The following is a 21,623-nucleotide window of genomic DNA, read 5'->3' on the forward strand; positions in this document are numbered from 1 at the left end:
CACTACAACAATATAGATTATTTTTGAGGGTTATAATGTGTAAAAAAAAAATTAAAATTTGTCAAAAAAATAAACTTTGACACTATTTTAACTATGAAAATATGTTAATAAAAGTTTTGTCAAAAATAGTATTTTTAACATATAAGTGATTGTGAAAAAAAATTAAATCTTATTTTAATAAATATTGACTGTCAAAAATAATTTGTTAGAAAATTTTGAGAACATATTTTCTGTGATACTTATTAATTGTCAAAAATACTATTTATTTTGACACTTATTGACTATAAAATATTCTCAACAAAAAATTTTAACAAAGAATGAGATGAGATCTTGAAACTAAAGAATAACTTGAGATTTTGAAGATAAAGAATGAGTAGTATAATCCTAAACTGAGAACAGTGTGATGTCAAAATTAACAGAGCCAAAGAAGAAGAAAAATAGTGGAGTAAATTGAAAACAAACGAGCGTCAAAATTGATGAATAATTTTCTACGGTCAAATTATTCATCAAGAAAACATAGAAAATTTGACATTTATGATATTTGTCAAAAATATATATTAATTTTGACATTTAATTATGGTGTTAAAAAATAAAGTGTTAAAATAACTCTATTTTCTTGTAGTGGGTTGCTTTTGCTCCAAGGTTCTTTGTTCGAGACCTTGTGGAGACATTTTAAAAAATTTTTTAAACAGACCAGTTTGGTTAGACCGGTTTGCACCAATTTTTATCGGTTCACACCGATTTTATTCCTTAAACGGTCCAAGGAGTAAACCTAGTCTGGCTTAATAATATGTGATGAGGAACACCGAATAAATTATACAGAAACTAATTAAAACACGACATAAAAACATCTTTAAAAAAAGACATTTTACGCGTCTTTATCTGAGTGACCTCCTAATCCGAAACCTGATCAATATCGACCCGATCCGTGTTAATTGGTAATTGATCAACTTCTACATATTTGTCAACCGTATTGTTAGAAATAAGAGACTAAATTGGAGAAAAGAATTGTATATTATTGAGTGTATTCAAGTTATCTAAAACGATACAATATAAAATAATATTTATAACTAGGTGCTAAGAGAATCGAAATAATAAAAACGTAATATCCTATAATAAATATTTAGATATGCTAAATAATACTAATTCATCCTAATTATATTCTAACACATATAAACTCATGATAATTCTTTTTACTTCAACTCTGCACTTTAATTAGTAGCGCCAACTCTTCTGCAAATGTCGTCGTCGCAAAACAACGATATACTGAGGAGGTTTAGAGCTTGGATAAAAGTCTTAGGACAGAACTTAAAGAGAAGAGACTAGACAAGAGGTTTTAGAGATGGTTACGAGAGTTGGGAAAGGAAAGTAACATTTGAATATTCCTTCTAGACATGAAAAAGTGAGAGTTTAATTTGGAGGGAAATATAAATAATACTATGCATTAAAATATTTTTATGAATTAAATCTAACTAAATTAAATAATAAAACTTATAATAATTTTAGTTATAATTTTTTTTGTTATGTTAATTTAATTTGGTTAGACTTACTAATATGACGGAAAGACTAACTCGATCATTTTTTCAAGATAAAAATAGGAGTTAAGCCTTAAAGTGGTTTCTAAAATTACACTCAAGGCTCAAAGTGGTCTCTAAAATAATTACTCAATTTTATCCTCGAAATTATACTCCGAGATTTATAGTAGTCTTTTAGATAGTTTCTGTCCATCACCGGTCCCTTAGGTGATGACTTGGAATACAAATTACATAATAAAAGTTAGAGTTAAGTCTTAAAATAGCCTCTGAAATTGCACTCGAGCCTCAAAATAATTCCTGAAGTTAATAATTATTCAAATTTATCCTCGAAGTTGCACTCCGAGACTTAGTAGTCCTTCAAGCATTTTTCGTTCAGCAGTACCTTAAAACGACGTCGTTTTGAACATAAAAAAAAGAAACATAACATAGAACGCCCCAATTCGAAAAAAAAAAAGAAAAAAGAAAGAAGCGTAGCGTAGAACCCCCAGCCCACCCCCTCCCAATTCCCAATCTGTTCCCTTCCTCATCCCCATTCCCAACCACTTTTCCTCTTCCAACATTTCTCTTCCCCTTCTCCATCCTCGACCCGTCCCCTTTCTCTCCTCCAACCCTTCTTCCTCCCCTTCTGCTTCCCAACCTGACGTCCTTTTCATTTTTCTTCCTCTTCTGTTTCTCCAACCTGAGATTCTTCGCCCTCCTCTTCTCCTTTCTAATTTGATGCCCTCCCCCTCCCAAATCATACTCTCACACTCACAAGAGCTCTCCTCAACCTTTGCCGCTGTCGTCTCTCGCCGGCTTCCATTTCGCTACCGCTGCCGCTCGTTAGCCTCTATCTCCACTCGGTCCCCCTCTTCTCTCCTTTGACACGGTTCTCTCTCTCCTACACTCTGGTCTAAGTTGTGTTGTATCATTCTTTTTATTAAACCTCTTATAAAATCTCATACAATCGGAATAAAATTGTTTCTAATACGAAAAACTTACATGTTAAATTGAAAAATAAAAAGTTCTCCCCAAAATTCACACAGAGAAAGTTGTGTCCATAAATACACAATCATCACTTCATTATTCCTTAATTCCACTACCAAATATATTGTTGTCACCTCTTCCTCTTGTGTGTAGTGTTACTTTTTCTGCTTCTTATATCTATACACAAAAAATTTGAATTTGATCCCAACTATTAACACAGGTGTTGAATTAATTGACGATGTTGCTATTTCTTGTTCGTTGGTGGAATTGTGTGTTTGTGCTACTAAATTCAGGAGTTGTTAATGCTCAGTATTACCAAATTGTTGGAGACAAAATCCTTCCATTCAGCAAAATTGTTGTTGATTCTTTCGAACATGGCAACTTCTCTACAATTCAATCTGCCATTGATTCTGTTCCTTCCAACAATAAGTATTGGGTTTCAATCAATGTCAAGGCTGGTATTTACAGGTAATAAATTCAATATTCTTTTGCTCTGCAAAGAAATAGTAACTTTTTTTAGATAACTATTCACTTCAAATGTTTTATGTGAAAATAACAGTTATAAGTGAAAATTCAGGTGCAATTAAATGCCTCTGAGTTTCTACCTAATTAATTGTTATTTTCACATAATATTTTTATGTAAATAGTAATATTTTTAGATCGAGTCTTATTTATTATTATTTTGAGTTGTGGCATGTAACTCTTTTATTTAATTTGACTTAAGAAATTTGGTGTTATAGGGAGAAAGTGACGATTTCAAGTGATAAACCATACATAATATTGAAGGAAACTGGAAAGAAGAAAACGTGGGTTGAATGGGGTGACCATAATACAACGGTACAACCGCTCAGAGCCCCACGTTTCAATCCATGGCTGATAATATCGTCGTCAAATCCATCTCTTTCAGGGTAATAACTAACCATTTATAATTATATATCATTCTCTGCCTATTTTTATTTCATTTCTTAAATATTATTTAATATTTGAAAATCTTCCATTTCTAATATATATGACATAAGTGACCTTCTTATTATGTTACGATGATAGATCTTAGTGGATAACCAATCTTTTATTGAATTATAAAAAAAAATATTTTTTAATTCTTTTTATTTATTTAATTATATCTGGTTTCCAAACCCCAAAATTTCAGTGAACAAATAACTAATAAAATTTAATTAATGTTACATACCTTGAAATTAAAATAAGTCTAATTTGAATGATTTATTATCACCATATTTTATTATATCACATAATTAATGTAATTGACCCAACTTACCCAATACTTAAATATCTCATATTTTACGGCAGTTTTTTTTTGCTCAAAAGATAATGTGAAGCTTGTAAAATTCGGTTAAATCGTAATTAATTAAATAATAAATTAAATATAAGCGAATATGGTTAGAAAATTTAGTAATCGAAATTTGATAATTTAAATATGATATTTGGACTCGGTGAATTTTTCTGAGTCGGAAAATATAGTTTTCTGAATAAAAATGCGCACTAGAAATTTGACCGGTAGTACCGGCTGCGATCTGTCCGGTACTGTGACTGAAAAAATTAATTAGAACTGAATAATTTTAAGAAATAAGAATTTATAATTTGGGAAGATAGAAATATTTAAAATACGATTTAAAACTCTAATCTTAATGGTTTTGGCCCAAAATTGGGCCAACGGATTAAACCAAGTGCACCGGGCCCAAGTGGGCCCAAGACCCAACATATATAAATACTAGCTATGAGTATTTCAGCTCATTTACCCTAGAGAATGAGAGAGGGGCAGATAGAGAGAAGAGAGAAAGAAAACCTAGCTTCCCAAACTTTAAATCACCATAACTTTCTCTCCGGAATTCCGATTGACGAGCTGTTTGCGGCCACGTGTTGCTCTTCTCATTCTCTACAATTCTATCTAAGTTTTGTGGTGAGTATTCCACTGTCCTCTGCCCAATTTTTATTTTTCTCTTTAAATTCAAATTTGATTTGGGTTTTGAGAAAATCTTGTGATTTTGGTTATTTAGAGGTGCTCTAGTATGAGTCATTGGTGATATTCATCATAAAATATAGTGAGTTAAGGTAAGAAACCCTCTAACCCTTGTAATTTATCAATTTCATGAACCATAGGTTGATTATAAGTGTGAAAATTGATATGTTAGAGTATTGGGTGATTTTGGTACACAATTGGAAGATTGATATTGCTTGTGGGACTTTGGTAAGGCTTGGAGTTAAGGTTGGTGGAGACTTCCAAAGAAGAGGATCAATTAGTTTGGCTCTAAGAGGTACGGTTTAAGTTTCATTTAAGTACCGTGTGATGTGATGAGAATTCTTAGGCTAGATGCCCCTAGAATTATGTTTGGATTGTATAAATGGTTGGTACTAATATGTATAGTTGATATGTAATGTAAATTAATGATTGGATTGAAAATTTGATGAATTGGGTAATGAATATTAGTTTGTGGAATATGCATTTATATTGTGAATTTGGCCGGAGGCCGAAAAGAGTTAAGGAAGGTAAATGATGTGTGTATTGTGTGATGTCATATGAGATTGAATGGAATTGTGATTGTTGTTGTTTTGTTACAATAGATTGTATGGATTATGTGGTTATTGGTTTTGAGGGAGGTATTGATGTCTCTGTTGGTAATGCATGTGGGTTGTGTATGATGATATGGATTTATATGTATTGGGGGTTGATGGAATTTGTATTGTTGGAACTTGAGATGTTGAATAAATATATGATATGGTATTTTGTTTGAAATTGAGTTATTTGATTGAGATTGGTCAAAATGGTGGATTGGTGAATTGTGAATTTAATGAAGATGTTGAAAATATGAGTTGAGGAGGCTTGAGGTTGATTTTGGTAAGTTTTGGTTGGTTTTGAAAAGGTTTGAAATTGGTTTGTGTTGAAAATTTAGTTTTTGTTGGTTTTTACGAAAGTTGTGATTTTGATCTATTTTAACGGAGCATAACTTGGACTCCGGATCCCCGTTTTGTAACAAATCTGTTTAGAAATAAAATTGGATCTGAGATGTTTATGCCGTTCGAAGAACGGGTGGAAAATGATTTGAAACGAAAAAGTTATGCCTGTCGGAAGTTTGGGGTTTGAAAATGTAATCCTGCAGCTTTTTAAACTTAGTAAAATTTTGATAAAATGTACTCCGACGCGCACGCATGGCCGACACGCACTCGTCACTCACAATTTTTACTTTCTCACGCGTGCGTCAGGCCGACGCGTACGCGTCGCTGTATTGATGCAGGTGCGTGGTATAAATTCCAGAGAGTTGTGATGGTAGTGTGCCGGTTTTGTGCGAGGGGCACAAAACGCATGCACGCATACGCGTGGCTGACGCGCATGCGTCACCCAACCTCTCTACTTTCCACGCGTGCGCATGGACGACGCTTACGCATCACCCGCTTTTCTCCATTTTCCACGCGTGTGATGCGTGAGCATCTTGTCTATCTTTTCCTAGTGAATTTGCATCTAAATTGTTGAATTTAATTAAGAATTAATTATATTTTAGCCACTATGGATGCTATTTTGAGTTTTGTACAATACTGTTTATTTTAGGTAGCATTTGGCGGAATTTGATGGAGTTTCTACAGAGAAAGAGAAGAAGCCAAGGAGATGACCAGCGAATACCGACGCGGACGCATGGCTCACGCGACCGCGCGGAATAGAGGAAATCGCAATGACGCGATCGCGTGCCTGACGCAAACGCGTGGACTGGAATCTGCACAAATGACGCAAACGCATGGACGACGCGGACGCGTCACATGAGCGATATGCAGAATTGACAGAAAACGCTGGGGGCGATTTCTGGGCTATTTTGACCCAGTTTCCAGCCCAGAAAACACAGATTAGAAGCTGCTGCATGGACAATTCAAGTGGTCCCCATCCATCCATTGAAGATTTGATTATTTAAATTAATTCAAATTTAAATTCAAATTTTAATTCTAGGAAAAGATATTATTTTAATTTTTAGTTTTAGATATTAGATTTAAAATTAATTAGGATTAGTTATAAAAAGGGGAGACTTCTCTTCTAGTAAAGAGATACCATTAGAGGGATTTCATTAGGGAATTCTATACAAATTTACATTCTATATTCCATGAGCAACTAATCCTCCATTGTTAAGGTTAAGAGCTCTGTCTATGGATTAATTTTATTGCTTTTTCTATTTTAATTTATGTATGGATTTATAATTTAAGAATTGTTTTTGTTCTTTATTTTATGAATTTGGGTGGAACGGAAGTATGACCCTCTTTCTATTTGAGTTCTTGTAAAACTTGGAAAAGCTCTTTACTTGAACAATAGCTTGAAAACATATTCTCCTAAATTTTAATTATCTGGATTTAACTGGATACGTGACATATAATCCTTTTATTTTTGGGTAATTAGAGTTTTTGTGGCATATAAACTGGAATTTGATTATCATGCTCTAATTGGAATTAATTGACCAAGGAATTGGTTGTTGATGAATTTTAGAGGAGACTAGGAAGGTCTAAGAAATTAGGGTCTAGTCACATATAGTTTGCCATAAATTAAATCCTACATGATTAAAATAGTTAGTAAGAAAAATTAATCCGGAAAAATAGATAACTCTGAAACCTTAACTATCTTCTCCATATTTTATTCCCAACTTATTTATCTGCCTATCTTTAATATTTTTTATATTGTTTAATATCTTTTATATTGCATCTCAACACTATTTTCTGTTTGTCTAACTAATCCTATCAAATGCTATTGTTGTTTAATCCATCAATCCTCGTGGGATCGACCCTTATTCACATAAGGTATTACTTGGTACGACCCGGTGCACTTGCCGGTAAGTTAGTGGGTTAAAATACCGCACCAAGTTTTTGGCGTACGCATGACCCTATTTTTGGCAAAAATTGATTTTTGAGTTTTTAAAAACGAATTTCAGACTTCTATGCCTCCATTTTCATCCTTTAAGTCCTAAATTTGTATAGTATGCCTAGTAATGAGAAGAGGCTTGGAGTAATGAATTATGATTGATGAAGTGCAGAAATGATGGTTTGAAAATGAATGTGACGTGTGATTCCGGGTAGTAGGTAGTGGCATTGTCCACTTGCTCGGGGTATGAGATAGGGAAGGAGAATTATGATAAATGAGTTTAATTATGGAGTTTTGAATGAATATGTATTTGTGATACCTGGGTAGTAGCAAGGGTCGTGGTTCGTCCCGCTTGCTCCGGGTCATTGTTTGAGAATTAGCAATAATGAAGAGTGATTATGAATGAATATGTATTTGTGATACTAAGGTAGTAACAAGGGTCGTGGTTCGTCCTGCTTGCTCCGGGTCATTATTTGAGAATTGGTAATAATGAAGAGTGATTATGAATGAATGTGGTAAATGAATAATGATGGAAAATGTTTGAATGTGAGTATGCTTGTGTTTTCTCTCTGATTGTAAGGGTGACAGGACATCGATACCCTCTAATGGTGATAGGGCACATATACCCTCTAATGGTTACATGGCACGTATTCCCTCTAATGGTAATAAGGCGCAACAGAGAGACTGTGCTCGGTTAGCTACCGGACACGTCGGGTTGGCTTGATAACCGACAGATGATATCATCAGCCATAGGGCAGGTACACATAATTTGCATATGTTTGAATTGTTTGGGTTTGCCTATTTGCTTTGGATTGCTATATCATATATGCTATGTTACCTGATTATGTGCTACTTGCTCTACTTGTACCTTATTGTATATTACTTGCCTGTATTACTTGTATTTGTACAACTGAGAGGTCCCTCATGCTGGTGTTAGTTGACGCTGAGGGTTGTTCTTGATGAGATGAGTTGATGATGTAATTGATTAATGATGATGATTATTAAATGAGGTAATTGAGCTCCCTGTGTAAATGCAGTGAAGTGATTTCACTTGCTCCAGGTAAGGATATGAGGTAATGATATAGAATTGCTGAGACAAATGGTTTCGTTTATAATTCTGATTGCGAATTGTGGAAAGGTTAGAAAGTTGGGAAGCATAAGGAACATGAATCAAATTTAGCATTCCCTTATGACAGTTGCCTATTCATGGATTAGCGAGAACATATGATGAATATTTGATGAAAGAAAGTTTAGGATGCTTAGTGAGTTTTTATTACAATGTATTATATTTATTAGGCACTTTTACCGTACTGGGAACCCATGGATCGGGGGTTCTCATTCCGTATATATCTCTTGTTTTTCAGATGCAGGTCCAAGTGCTCAGCAGTAAGCTGTGGTTTGCCTGAAAGACGGTGATGACCTTTAAGATCTCTTATTTACTTTTGCTTAGATTCTTTCCACTTTTGTTTTTAAAGAACTGATGCTATGTATTTAATCATTTTAAAAACTTGCCTATAGAGGCTTTTATGTTTCTTTTGGGAGAGATTAGGAGATACTGTTGTCAACTAATTTCATACTGTACCCTAGCCGGCCTAAATTTCGCGAGTTGCAACTAGTAGCTATTTACTTATGTTATATATCTATATATTGTCATTCTCTTACTCTTCTTTATGACTTTATCTGTATATCGCTTTCGACTTCACGCTTTATCTTTTAGTTGTCAATACGTGAGTGCTACGAATTCGTGATTTTATTTTTACTCCTTTTCATGCTTCTCGATTAATACTCCTTTGAATTATACTTATAAACTATGTATTAAAAATCTACCTTGAGAGGCGTACCACCTTATTATCATTGACTTATGACTCGAGCATAAGGATTTGAATATTAGCGTGTTACATTATGGTATCAGAGCAGTTCGTCCTCATGAGCCTGAGGGATGGAACTACTTATGCTTCAATGCATACTCTGAGTCTGTGCCTGTGCCAGTTAGGGTATCCGACCGATACATCTAGCATGAAGTCCATGAGTTTACCTTTGGTAATTTGAATCACTTAACATGAGATATTGAGTTTGATCACCTCGATATCGCTTGTCTAGTGTGGACAAGACCCGAACGGTGTCTCATGGACATAAATGAAGTAATCGGGGAGGAATTTCCAAAAATGAACCGGTGAGAACACGCCAAAATAGGAATTTTGACAGTGGTATGAGTGATATGTGTTGGTTTTGGAATTTCTGAGTGACATACCTAGAGGCGAATGGTTGAAAATGATTGGTTTAATTAGGCTTGAATCTATTGGATCTTGGTGATTGAGAAGAGAGAAGACTTGTAAATAGCATTACTGTATTTTGGATTCGAGCAAATGTGTAGGAATGGGATAATGACTATTGTTAGAAAACTGATGTTATAGGTTTGAACGATTAGGTAATGTGTGTATGAGGATCAAGGATTATTAAGAGGTTGTGATTGAGTCTTAAGAGCAGAGTTGCTGAAGAGTGTGTGAAAAAGGTGGCTGCAGAGAAAGGAAGTCATAGGGAGCACTACCAAGGATTCACACCAAGGGGTCGAGAGTTTAAGGAGAGAGGATACACACAACACTTTCCCCAAGGACGGAATAACTTTGCAATGAATGAGGAGTCCCAAGGGAACGGTAAGAGAAAACAGACAACGGCTGCTTCAGATGTTTCGAGCTGTCAGAGACGTGGAAGTTATCACCCAAATAGGCCGTACCGATTGAGGTTAGGTGTATGTTACAAGTGCGGATTACCAGGGCATGTATCAAGAAATTGACAACAAGGAGGGAGTTACGATGCAGGCCGATTGTGATAGTAAGATTGAGGTAATTGCAATAATCAGGCTTAAAGGACAGTGCATGATTTTATAAAACTACCTTTACAATAAAACTGGGAATGTAGAGCTTAGTATTAGACTTAGAACCAAACCGGATGGTCCGAGTAGGGGTTTGCTTTAAACAAAAATGCTTTGGGCTTTGAATATCTGATAAGTTTAGCAGATTAATACAAATGGATAAATGCCAGTGATGTAAACGATTTTTTGTTGAGATTGATATGTTGTGTTTGTTATTTAATTGGGTGATTTCTGGATTTTTGGTGAAATAGATTGAATCCGTGACTTTTAGTTTCCTTTGATTTAAGTATATAAGGAATGGTTCTAAATGATGGATTTAGAAACGTTGATTTGAAATGTTGGTTTTGATTGAGTTGAGGTTGAAAGGAGGGGACCTGTTCCGAGGGTTACCTGAAATTGTAGGTCGATTTAGGACGAGATCTTCTGTACTGGTCGGAGATGACGTGTCCGGCTGGTGGGTGGCGGCCGGAGCTGTCGCGTCCGACTTGTTGGACTGGCTATGCTGCTGATCCTTTGTCACCGGAGGGTGGTGGTACCTGCAAGGGACTCCGATGCTTAAGTTAGCAAGGGTATTAAGCAGGTTTTTTAGTAGAATCAGAGTATGAGTTATACCTGGGTGCTCCAGTGTATTTATAATGGTGAGAAGTGACCTTTTTAAATAAGATAAGTTAGTTATCTTATCTTATCTTATCTTATCTTTGAGTGAGGTCATCTTATCTTCAAGGGAACCGCCCTTATTCCTGTAGGCTTGGGCTGCCTTAGAATTTGGGTCGTGTTCCTTGATTTTGGGCCCTTCTTTGGGCTTTCCTGTTGGTTTGGCCAAGCTCTTTGAGAAGAGGTCGGATAATCTGACCTGAAGAGGTCGGTCGCCTTGTCGCTAAACATCCCGGGTCGGATAGCTCGACCCAGGGTATGAACAGTGCCCCTGCTCGAGCTCGGTCTTAGTTTTTAGGACTTCGATCCTTCTCTGGTGAAGCCGAACTCGAGCATTTGCCGACTTCTTTCTTTGTAGAGTTTTCGTTTTTTGAATGTGGAACATTTTCTTCTAAAAGCGTGCGCTTTTGTATTAGCGCTCTGTTCTTGGGAATGTGCGAGGGTTTAATACCCTTATTAATTGATTTTTAATGCCCCGTTTCCTTTGGCTCCTTTATTTTGAACTTTACACACAAAAACGGTTTCTCTTCTTCGTTTTACTTTGTAACTTCCCCCTTTACTCTCTCACTTTCTGTTGTCGCCTGAATTTTGCGTTTTTGCGTTACGGCGTCATTTGGCGATTTCTGGGTGTTTTTCTTTGAAAGGAGATTCCGTCTCTCCATCTTCAATCTCCTTTGAAGTTTCTTCCTTTGTTCAGGTGGTTCTTCTTTTCATTATTCTTGACATTTTTTCGGTAAAGCTTTGATTCTGACTGAATGTATGTTGGAAAGCTTGAACCTTTTTGTGGTCTTGTGTTTGTTCGTTATTGTGATGTATTTTTTCTGGCTTTTTGTCTTTGCATGTTTTGTTGCTGCTTCTGGTTAGTTCTTTAATGCTTGAGTTTTGTGAACTGCACTTGTTGTCTTCTGAAAAGATTGCCCCTTGATTTTTGCCTTGTTGATAGCTTTCCTTGCTGCTGAACTTTGTAGGAGATAACGATAAAATTTTTGATTTTCTTTGTTTGTTTGGGGTGCGTCTTCGATGATTTCTTCTTTGATACATTTTGTCGCTTGGTGGCTTCGTTTGTTACTTGAACTGGGACGGTGAGCCTGGGAGATAATTTATTTTGATGGCTTTGTGGTTCGTAGCCTTCTTCTCAAAGTGTCGCTTTAGTTGCAGAATAAAGAGGGGTTTGTTGTTTTCCTGTTAGGATGTATCAAGATGTGAGCTTGTAGGTTTTCCTTGTTCTGTGCCTGCCTCCAAAGGATGCCCCTGGATCTTTGGTGTGGGGCCTGGGGTTTTCTTTTATTGTTTGTACTGCGCTGATTTATGTTGGTCGAGCTGTTTAGTCGTACGTTCGAGATGTTTTTTAGTAATCCCATTTTCTTTTCTTGTTTGTAGGACTAGTTCACCTCATGTCTTCTCGCAAAAATATTGTCGAGACGTCTTCCCAAGTCCCTGAGGGCATGGCTGATTGGGTGGATTCCATGGTTCTTCTGTGTGTTTCGTTGGTTGATTCTGAGTTTTGTCAGCAACTTAGGCAATTTCATAGGATTTGTGATAACGGTAGTGATGAGAAGAACTATGAGCTTGTGTCTCCAAATTCTAAGGAGAGGGTCTATTTTTCTACCCGAATTGCTGGAGAGCGCCCCTTTTTCTATGCCTACGACTTCTTTTTTAGTCAAATGAATATTACTCTTCCTTTTACCCCTTTTGAGACCAATCTGTTATGGTCCTGCAACGTAGCTCCATCCTAACTTCACCCCAATTCCTGGGGTTTTATAAAAATCTTTCAGTTGTTGTGTCGTGAGTTCAGTATCCCTGCTTCACAATCTCTCTTCTTTTATCTCTTTGTTTTGACAAAGCCTGGGGTGGTTAAGAAGAAAGCCGCTTGGGTTTATTTCCGAGCTTCCCAGGGAAAAAAGGTTTTCTCCATGTTTGATGAATCTTTCCGTGACTTCAAAAATTACTTTTTTAGGGATCGAGCTGTTGAAGGAGCTCGACCCTTTTTTCTGGATGAGAATGATGAGCCCGCCTTTCCCTTGGAATGGCAAAAGGATGTAAGAGTATCTAGATATACGTGGAAAATGTTAGATGAGGCTGAGCAAGCTTTCGTGACTGTACTGGAAGAAAACTGGGGGTAGCTTCCCCATCTCGACACAAAAAAATTTTTAACCAACCCCTCTCTCCTCCGAGCTGAGCTGGGTAGTGGTCAATTTTTTGGTTTTCCTTGTTTGTCGAGATTATTTCTTGCAAGCTCTTTTCTGATTCGTAACTTGGTTTCCTGCTGTTATGTTTTGTTTGCAGAGATGATTAAAAATAATGAATCTATGAAGGCCTTCAAAGGGCAAGGAAGGCTACTGCAGCCCAAAATGTCTCGGCCAAGGCGGCCGGTGAGGGGTCGTCCCAGGTTCAGTCGAAGCCGGCCGTACCGAGCTCACCAAGGGCGAGGAAGGTAATCCCTACTCCCCGGGTTCATTTGGTCGATCCTCCGCAAGCTTCTGTGGCTACTTCTGGTGCTCCTCCCAATAAAAAACAGAAGACAACTGAGCCTTTTAACCTTGACGCCCCTGACTTTGACGCGGTTGAGTTTGTTGATCAGCAGATTGGTCTTTATGGTACCATCCCCACTGACGATGTCTCTCTCCTTCGCCATTTAGACTTCATTACTCGGAGCAGCATTAAGATGGCACATATGGGAGCTGCTATGTACTGTACTGCTCAAGATCTTCCCCTTCATGCTACCAAGGCCTTTATGGAGGAGGCTAAGCGGGAGTTTGACAGAATGAAGGGTTTGAAGGAGGAGCTTCAAGTGAAGGTGGCCAGGATGGAGAAGGAGTTGGAGGGCGAAAAGGCTAGTTCTGTTGCTTTGGCGGCTTCTGTGAGGTTGGCTGAAGACACGGCATTGAGGCACAAGGAAAGTTATGTCACATCCTACCGCGAGGTAATGCGTCTTAGGGAGGAGTTGGAGTCTGCCCGAGTTTATTATGCCGAGCTCCAAGGTCACCTTGTAGGTAGCGTAAATGCTGCTTATGAGAACCTGAATGAGCAAGTTCGAGTTCTTGCTCCCGAGGTCGACCTTACTCTCTTCAGCCTGGACAATGTTGTAAAGGATGGCAAGATTGTCCCTGACGACCCTGATGACGACGATGTTGAACCTCTTCCAGTGCCGGTCGCCAAAGCCACTGTTGTGCCGACTTCTTCAGCTCCTCCAGCTGGGGTTAGTCATCCCGAACCAGAACCTGATTGTCAGATATTAAATCGGGATGACGGGACGGTGGATGCAGTGCCCCTTCAGACTCGCCCTCCTTCACCCCGTGTCAATGCTGCCGAGAAGCCTTCAAACCTTGAATGACATTTCTAAGTGTTTATGTGGATAGCCCGGCTTGTGGGCTTTTAAACTCTTTTTAATAGATGATGTTGACTGTTGACACTCTGTTAGTTGCTTGTTTAGCAACTTCATTTTGAAAAACAAAATAGCTTCCAAGTTCTTGGGGCTGATTTGGGTAGCCTCTTGAGCTTGTTTTTGTTTATAACTTCATGCTTTTAATATCATGTCGGTTTTTATTTATCTTGGTACCTTTTTTAGGTTTTTGGCAGTGTTGGAGCCTTGTTGCTCGACCTCTTTGGATTGCCTTTGCGTTTCCTGTTTGTGGCTTTGATTCCTTTGAGGCTTCTGAAGTTATTTCTAGTAATCCTGTTTTGTTTGGACCTTTTATGAGGTCTCTGCCAGGTATTACTTTTTATAACTTTAGCATTTTATGGAGGCCGACTTCGTCATGTCGGGTCTTTCTAAGTTATTTTGTAATCCTCTTTTTTGGACCTTGTTCAGGTCTCTTTCAGGGATGACTTTTATAACTTTATATTTTGGGCCGACTTCGTCATGTCGGGTCCTTCTAAGTTATTTTTGTAATACTCTTTCTTGGACCTTGTTCAGGTCTCTTTCAGGGATTACTTTTTATAACTTTTATGTTTCGGGCCGACTTCGTCATGTCGGGCCCTTCTAAGTTATTTTTGTAATCCTCTTTCTTGGACCCTGTTCAGGTCTCTTTCAGAGTATACTTCTATAACTTTTATGTTTTCGGCCGACTTCGTCTTGTCGGGCCCTTCTAAGTTATTTTTGTAATCCTCTTTCTTGGACCCTGTTCAGGTCTCTTTCAGGGATTACTTCTATAACTTTTATGTTTTGGGCCGACTTCGTCATGTCGGGCCCTTCTAAGTTACTTTTGTAATCCTCTTTCTTGAACCTTGTTCAGGTCTCTTTCAGGGATTACTTTTTATAACTTTTATGTTTTGGGCCGACTTCGTCATGTCGGGCCCTTCTAATTTATAGTAATCCTCTTTTATAGGGTTGGCCAGACCACTTTCCAGGGATTAACTTATAACTTTGGTTATTGCAACTGGGCCGACTTCTTTACGTTGGCCAGTCTTTAAGTTATTTTTTAGCAATCCATTTTATTAAGACCTCGTCAGGTCCTTTCTATGGATCACTTTCGATAACTTCTTGCATTATTCTGTTTTCATCTTTGCCGATTTGTAGAAATTGGGTTTAATCCTCGTTTGGTCGACCTTTTGATGAATTTGGTTTTCATCTCTGTTGGTCTTTATCGTGATTGTGCAGTGAATTTGATTTTCACTTTCTGCTGATAATTTGGGATAATTTTTATACATGCGGGAATTTTTATCCCTTTAAATTGGATAATTTGTAGGTCTTGGCTTGGTGCCTCATTAAAAAACCTTTTCAGAAAAAAGAGTGCGCCTTATGCCAAGATCCTTTATCATCCCTAACTATAGTACCTTCTTAGGTTGCAGGCGTGCCAGGACCTAGGAAGCTCTCGTCCATCGAGTTCGGACAGTCTGTAGTAGCCCTTTCCAAGTACTTCTATGACTCGGTAAGGTCCTTTCCAATTTGCTGCCAGCTTTCCTTTTCCAGGTCGAGTTGTTTCGATATCATTTCGGATTAGGATGAGGTTGTTCTCAGCGAAACCTCGTGGCACTACCTTTTGATTATATCTCGAAGCCATTCAACGTTTTAATGCCTCTTCTCTGATCCGAGATCTTTCTTGGACTTCTGGAAGTAGGTCGAGTTCTTCCCTTTGAAGTTGGGAGTTGGCTTCTTCATTATAGTGGATTACTCTAGGCGACCTTTCTTCAATCTCCACTGGGATCATTGCCTTCATTCTGTACGCCAATCGGAAGGGTGATTCCTTTGTGGTGGAGTGTGGCGTTGTTCGATATGCCCATAGGACTTGTGGGAGCTCTTCCACCCAGGCTCCTTTTGCGTCCTATAATCTTCGTTTTAGCCCAGCCAATATGACTTTATTAGCGGCTTCGGCTTGTCCATTGACTTGGGGGTGTTCTACGGAAGTGAACTGGTGTTTTATATTCAAGTCGGCCACTAACTTTCTGAAGCCTGTATCTGTGAATTGGGTGGCATTGTCTGTGGTGATGGAGTACGGAACCCCGAACCTTGTGACGATGTTCCTATATAGGAATTTTCGACTTCTTTGAGCAGTGGCGTTGGCTAGGGGTTCTGCCTCAATCCACTTTGTGAAATAGTCTACCCCTACTATGAGTAATTTAACTTGTCCCGATCCCTGAGGAAAGGGTCCGAGAAGGTCGAGTCCCCATTTTGCGAATGGCCAAGGTGAGGTCACGCTGATGAGTTCCTCTGGCGGGGCGATGTGAAAGTTGGCATGTTTTTGACATGATGGACATGTCTTTACAAACTCCGTGGCTTCTTTTTGTAGAGTTGGCCAATAAAATCCTGCCCGGAGTATTTTTTTGGTAATTGCTTGTGCTCCGAGATGATTGCCACAGATGCCACTGTGTATTTCTTCTAGAACTTCCTTTGTGTTGGAAGTCGGCACACATTTTAACAATGGTATTGAAATCCCTTTTTTGTATAGGGTATTGTTTATGATAGTGTAGTATTGTGCCTCTTGTTTTAACCTCTTTGCCTCCTTTTCATCTGTAGGAAGTGTTTCTGTTTTGAGGTAGTTAATTATGGGAGTCATCCATCCTTGATCCCGACCTGTTATGGCTAGGACTTTTTCCTCTTCCGAGATTGACGGGTTCTGTAGCATTTCCTGGATGAGACTTCTATTGTTGCCCCCTGGTTTGGTGCTGGCTAGCTTTGAGAGTGCGTCAGCTCGGGCATTCTGTTCTCGGGGTATGTGACGGACCTCATATTCTCTGAGTTGTCCGAGCTGTTCCCTGGTTTTGTCCAAGTACTTTTTCATGGTGGGGTCTTTGGCTTGGTAGCTCCCTGCAATTTGTGAAGTGACTACTTGTGAGTCGCTGAAGATGGTAAGCTTTTGAGCTCCAACCTCCCTAGCCAGCTTCAAACCAGCTAGTAGTGCCTCATATTCCGCTTGATTGTTTGAGGCAGGGAATCCGAATTTGAGGGAGAGTTCAATTTGAGTCCCTTGGTTGCTTTCAATTATCACACCCGTGCCACTTCTATTTTTATTTGAGGAACCGTTCATGTAGAGATTCCATTCTGTGGGGATTTTCGGGGTGTCTGTAAATTCTGCAATGAAGTCGGCCAAGTATTGTGATTTAATGGCTGTCCGAGCTTCGTATTGAAGGTCAAATTCGGACAACTCGATGGCCCATTGCAAGATTCTGCCTGCTAAGTCCGTTTTCTGCAAAATCCCTTTTATGGGCTGGTTGGTCCGAATCTTAATGGTATGAGCTTGGAATTATGGACGAAGTTGTCGAGATGTTAGTATGAGAGCGTAGGCAAATTTTTCTATTTTTTGGTAGTTCAGCTCGGATCCTTATAATGCTTTACTGATGAAGTATACGGGTTGTTGCCCACCGTCGTCTTCTCGAACTAGTGCTGAGGCTACTGCCCGACTTCCTACCGCGAGGTACAATATGAGTGGTTCTCCTTCCCGTGGCCGAGTTAGGATAGGTGGTTGTCCCAAGAATCTCTTGAAATCTTGGAAGGCTTGCTCGCAATCCGTTGTCCATTCAAACTTTTTTCCCTTCCTTAGAGTGGCGTAGAAGGGGAGAGATCTTATTGCCGATCCGGCTAGAAATCTGGACAAGGCTGCCAACCTCCCGTTTAGTTGTTGTACCTCTTTGACACAAGTCGGACTCTTCATGTCAAGTATGGCTCGGCATTTATCCGGATTTGCCTCGATTCCTCTTTGTGTGAGCATAAAGCCCAAGAATTTGCCAGCTTCTACTACGAAGGTGCATTTTGCAGGATTGAGTCGCATGCCATGCCTTCTTATAGTGTCGAACACTTGGGTTAAATCGGACAATAGCGTCTCTTCACTTTGTGTCTTTATTAACATGTCGTCTACATAGTCTTCCATGATTTTACCGATATGATCCGAAAAGACCTTATTCATTAATCTCTGGTAAGTAGCCCCCACATTTTTAAGACCAAAAGGCATGACTGTGTAGCAGTAGTTTACTTTTGGAGTTAAGAATGAAGTTTTTTCTTGATCGGGTGGATACATTGGGATTTGATTGTATCCCAAATATGCGTCCATAAACGAGAGGTATTTATATCCGGAGGAGGCATCTACCAGGGTGTCGATACTTGGGAGTGGATAAGGATCTTTTGGGCAGGCTTTGTTGAGATCAGTGTAGTCGGTGCACATTCACCACTTCCCATTTGATTTTTTCACCAAGACGACGTTAGCTAGCCATAGTGGGTACTTGACTTCTCTTATGAATCCTGCCTCCAATAGAGCTTGTACCTGCTCTTCCACAGCTTGGGATCGTTCTGGTTCGAGCTTTCTTCGTCTCTGTTGTACTGGCCGAGATCCTGGGTAAACTGCCAACTTGTGGCACATTAATTTGGGGTCTATGCCTAGCATGTCTGCAGCCTTCCATGCGAAGAGGTCGACGTTATCTCGTAAGAACCGTACGAGTGATTCTTTTATGTCTCCTTTTAGGATTGTACCAATATTGGTTGTTTTGTCCGGGATGTCTCCGATCTAGACTTTCTCTACTTCACCTTCGGGTTGTGGGCGGAGTTCCTCCCGCCTCTGAATTCCACCGAGTTCGATTGTGTGGAATTCTTCTCCTCTGCCTCTGAGGTTCAGACTTTCGTTGTAACAGTGGCGTGCCATCTTTTGGTCTGCTTTTGTTGTAGCTATCCCTTCTACAATTGGGAATTTCATGCACAGATGTGGAGTCGAGACTATTGCGCCGAGCTGATTCAATGTTGTCCGACTATTAGGGCGTTGTAAGCTGAGCTCACGTCGACCACGATGTAGTCTATCTTGAGTGTTTTTGATTGGTTCCCTTTCCCGAAGGTTGTGTGTAGTGAAATGTATCCAAGTGGTTAAACTGGGGTATCTCCCAGTCCGAACAGACTGTTCGGATATGCTCTAAGTTCTTTTTCTTCCAGGCTGAGCTTGTCGAAGGCAGTTTTGAACAAGATGTCGGCGGAGCTCCCTTGGTCTATTAGTGTGCGGTGGAGATTTGTGTTCGCTAGTATAATAGTGATGACCATGGGATCGTTGTGTCCTAAGATGATACCGGATACGTCTTCTTTGGTGAAAATAATTGCAGGGATGTCGGGTGTTTCCTCTTTCCCCTCAACATGATACACTTCTTTAAGGTATCTTTTGCGAGATGATTTGGAGATTCATCCTCCCGAAAATCTACCATGTATCATATGGAGGTGTCTTTCTGGTGTACGAGGTGATCGCTCTGTTTGTCCGACATCTTCGTCCCTTCTTCTTTTTCTTTGCTCATCGTCCCGGGTGGCCAGATACCGATCTAGTTTTCCTTCTCTTACTAGTTTTTCTATGACATTCTTTAAGTCAAAATATTCGTTGGTGGAATGCCAGCGGATTCGATGGTATTCACAATATTCGGTCCGATTTCCTCCCCCTTTCTTTCCTTTGAGTGGTTGAGCTGGGGGTATTTTTTCAGTGTGGCAAACTCCTCTGTAGACGTCCACAAGGGACACCCGAAGAGGGGGCGTAATTGTGGTATTTTTTGATTTTTTTCCCATGTCGATCTTCCTTTTTTTGGACTCTTTATCCTTATCCCGGGAGGGATAGGTGAATCCAGATTCTGAGGTCTCTCCTAGTCGAGAGTTTTCCTCCATGTTGATGTACTTCTCTACTCGTTCTTGCACTTCGTTCAGAGATGTGAGGTGTTTTTCGATATAGATTGACTAAAAGGTCCCTCTCGCAAGCCATTGATGAGGACCATAATGGCAGCCTCTGTTGGTAGGCTTTGTATGTCCAGGCATGTATTGTTGAATCTTTCCATATAGTTGCGAAGACTTTCCCAATCTCTTTGCTTGATCCCCAATAGGCTCGGGGCGTGTTTAGCCTTATCTTTCTGGATGGAGAATCTGGCTAGAAACTTCTTGGCTAAGTGATGAGCGGATATTTTATACGCTTTTTGGGGATAATTTCATATAGTTTTGAGTATGTTTTAGTTAGTTTTTAGTCTATTTTTATTAGTTTTTAGGAAAAATTCATATTTCTGGACTTTACTATGAGTTGTGTGTTTTTCTGTAATTTCAGGTATTTTTCTGGCTGAAATTGAAGGAGCTGAGCAAAAATCTGATTCAGGCTGAAAAAGGACTGCTGATGCTGTTGGATTCTGACCTCCCTGCACTCAAAGTGGATTTTCTGGAGCTACAGAACTCGAAATGGCATGCTTCCAATTGCGTTCGAAAGTAGACATCCAGGGCTTTCCAGAAATATATAATAGTCCATACTTTGCACAAGGATAGACGACGTAAACTGGCGTTCAACGACAGTCCTCTGCCCAATTCTAGCGTCCAGCGCCAGAAAAGGATCAAAATCTCTCGGTTATTCACAATTCAGCTGATAAACATAATTGACTTCCTGACTAAGATTTACAAGATAACCATAGATTGCTTCAAACCAACAATCTCCGTGGGATTCGACCCTTACTCACGTAAGGTATTACTTGGACGACCCAGTGCACTTGCTGGTTAGTGGTACGCGTTGTGAAAAGTGTGATTCACAATTTGTGCACCAAGTTTTTGGCGCCGTTGCCGGGGATTGTTCGTGTTTGAACAACTGACGGATTATTTTGTTGCTTAGATTAGGAAAAAAATCTTTCTTTTTTGGTTTAGAGTCTTTTATTATTTATCCCTTGTTAAAATACTTTAAACTTATAGCTCAGTTAATTAGAACGTGGTGTTCATGTTCATGGTAATTGGCTATCATATTTTTAAAAAAAAAAAAAAAACTTTTTCAAAAATAATTTTTCTGTTAAATCCTGGGCCAAACTTTAAGTTTGGTGTTTTCAAAAATAATCTTTCTTAAAATTTTCGAAAGTTCCATAACTCATTTGGCTAGAGCGTTAATCTGTGTTCTTGGTAATTGGGTTAGAATCTTTTATACTCTTTTCAAAACCTTCTTTTTCATAAATAATATTTTCTCTATTAAATTGTGTGCCAAACTTTAAGTTTGGTGTTTTCTTGTTGATTTCCCTTTGATTTTCGAAAATTTTGGTTTGGTTTTCTAAAAATTTTAAGTTTGGTGTTCTTTCTTCATGTTCTTGTGTTCTTGTGAGTCTTCAAAGTGTTCTTGAGTTTTCCTTGTGTCTTGATCTTAAAATTTTTAAGTTTGGTGTTCCTTGGTGTTTTCCCTCCAAAATTTTCAAAAACAAGGAGCATTAGATCTAAAAATTTTAAATCTTGTACTATCTTATTGTTTTTCTCTCTCCTCACTAAATTCAAAAATATCTTTTCAAAATATCTCTTCTAACTTCCTAACTTCTTATCTTTTCAAAATTTGTTTCAACTAAC

At 38.7% G+C, this 21,623-nt stretch overlaps 1 protein-coding gene across 1 annotated transcript; it reads left to right on the forward strand.

Annotated features, from left to right (window-relative positions):
* Positions 2,711–3,428, forward strand: LOC110268700 (probable pectinesterase 55). The gene is made up of 2 exons (XM_021115407.1): positions 2,711–2,969; positions 3,242–3,428. The coding sequence occupies exons 1-2, from the start codon at positions 2,740–2,742 to the stop codon at positions 3,411–3,413; spliced, it is 402 nt and encodes a 133-aa protein (XP_020971066.1). The 5' UTR covers positions 2,711–2,739; the 3' UTR covers positions 3,414–3,428.

The sequence above is a fragment of the Arachis ipaensis genome, chromosome B02 (genome assembly GCF_000816755.2).
Source record: "Arachis ipaensis cultivar K30076 chromosome B02, Araip1.1, whole genome shotgun sequence".
NCBI lineage: Eukaryota > Viridiplantae > Streptophyta > Magnoliopsida > Fabales > Fabaceae > Arachis > Arachis ipaensis.

Excerpts from the sequence above, each read along its gene's own strand:
- LOC110268700 (XM_021115407.1), top strand. The coding sequence starts at position 2,740 with ATGTTGCTATTTCTTGTTCGTTGGTGGAATTGTGTGTTTGTGCTACTA. Across the intron at positions 2,970-3,241 it reads GTCAAGGCTGGTATTTACAG|GGAGAAAGTGACGATTTCAA; the intron begins GTAATAAATTCA and ends TTGGTGTTATAG.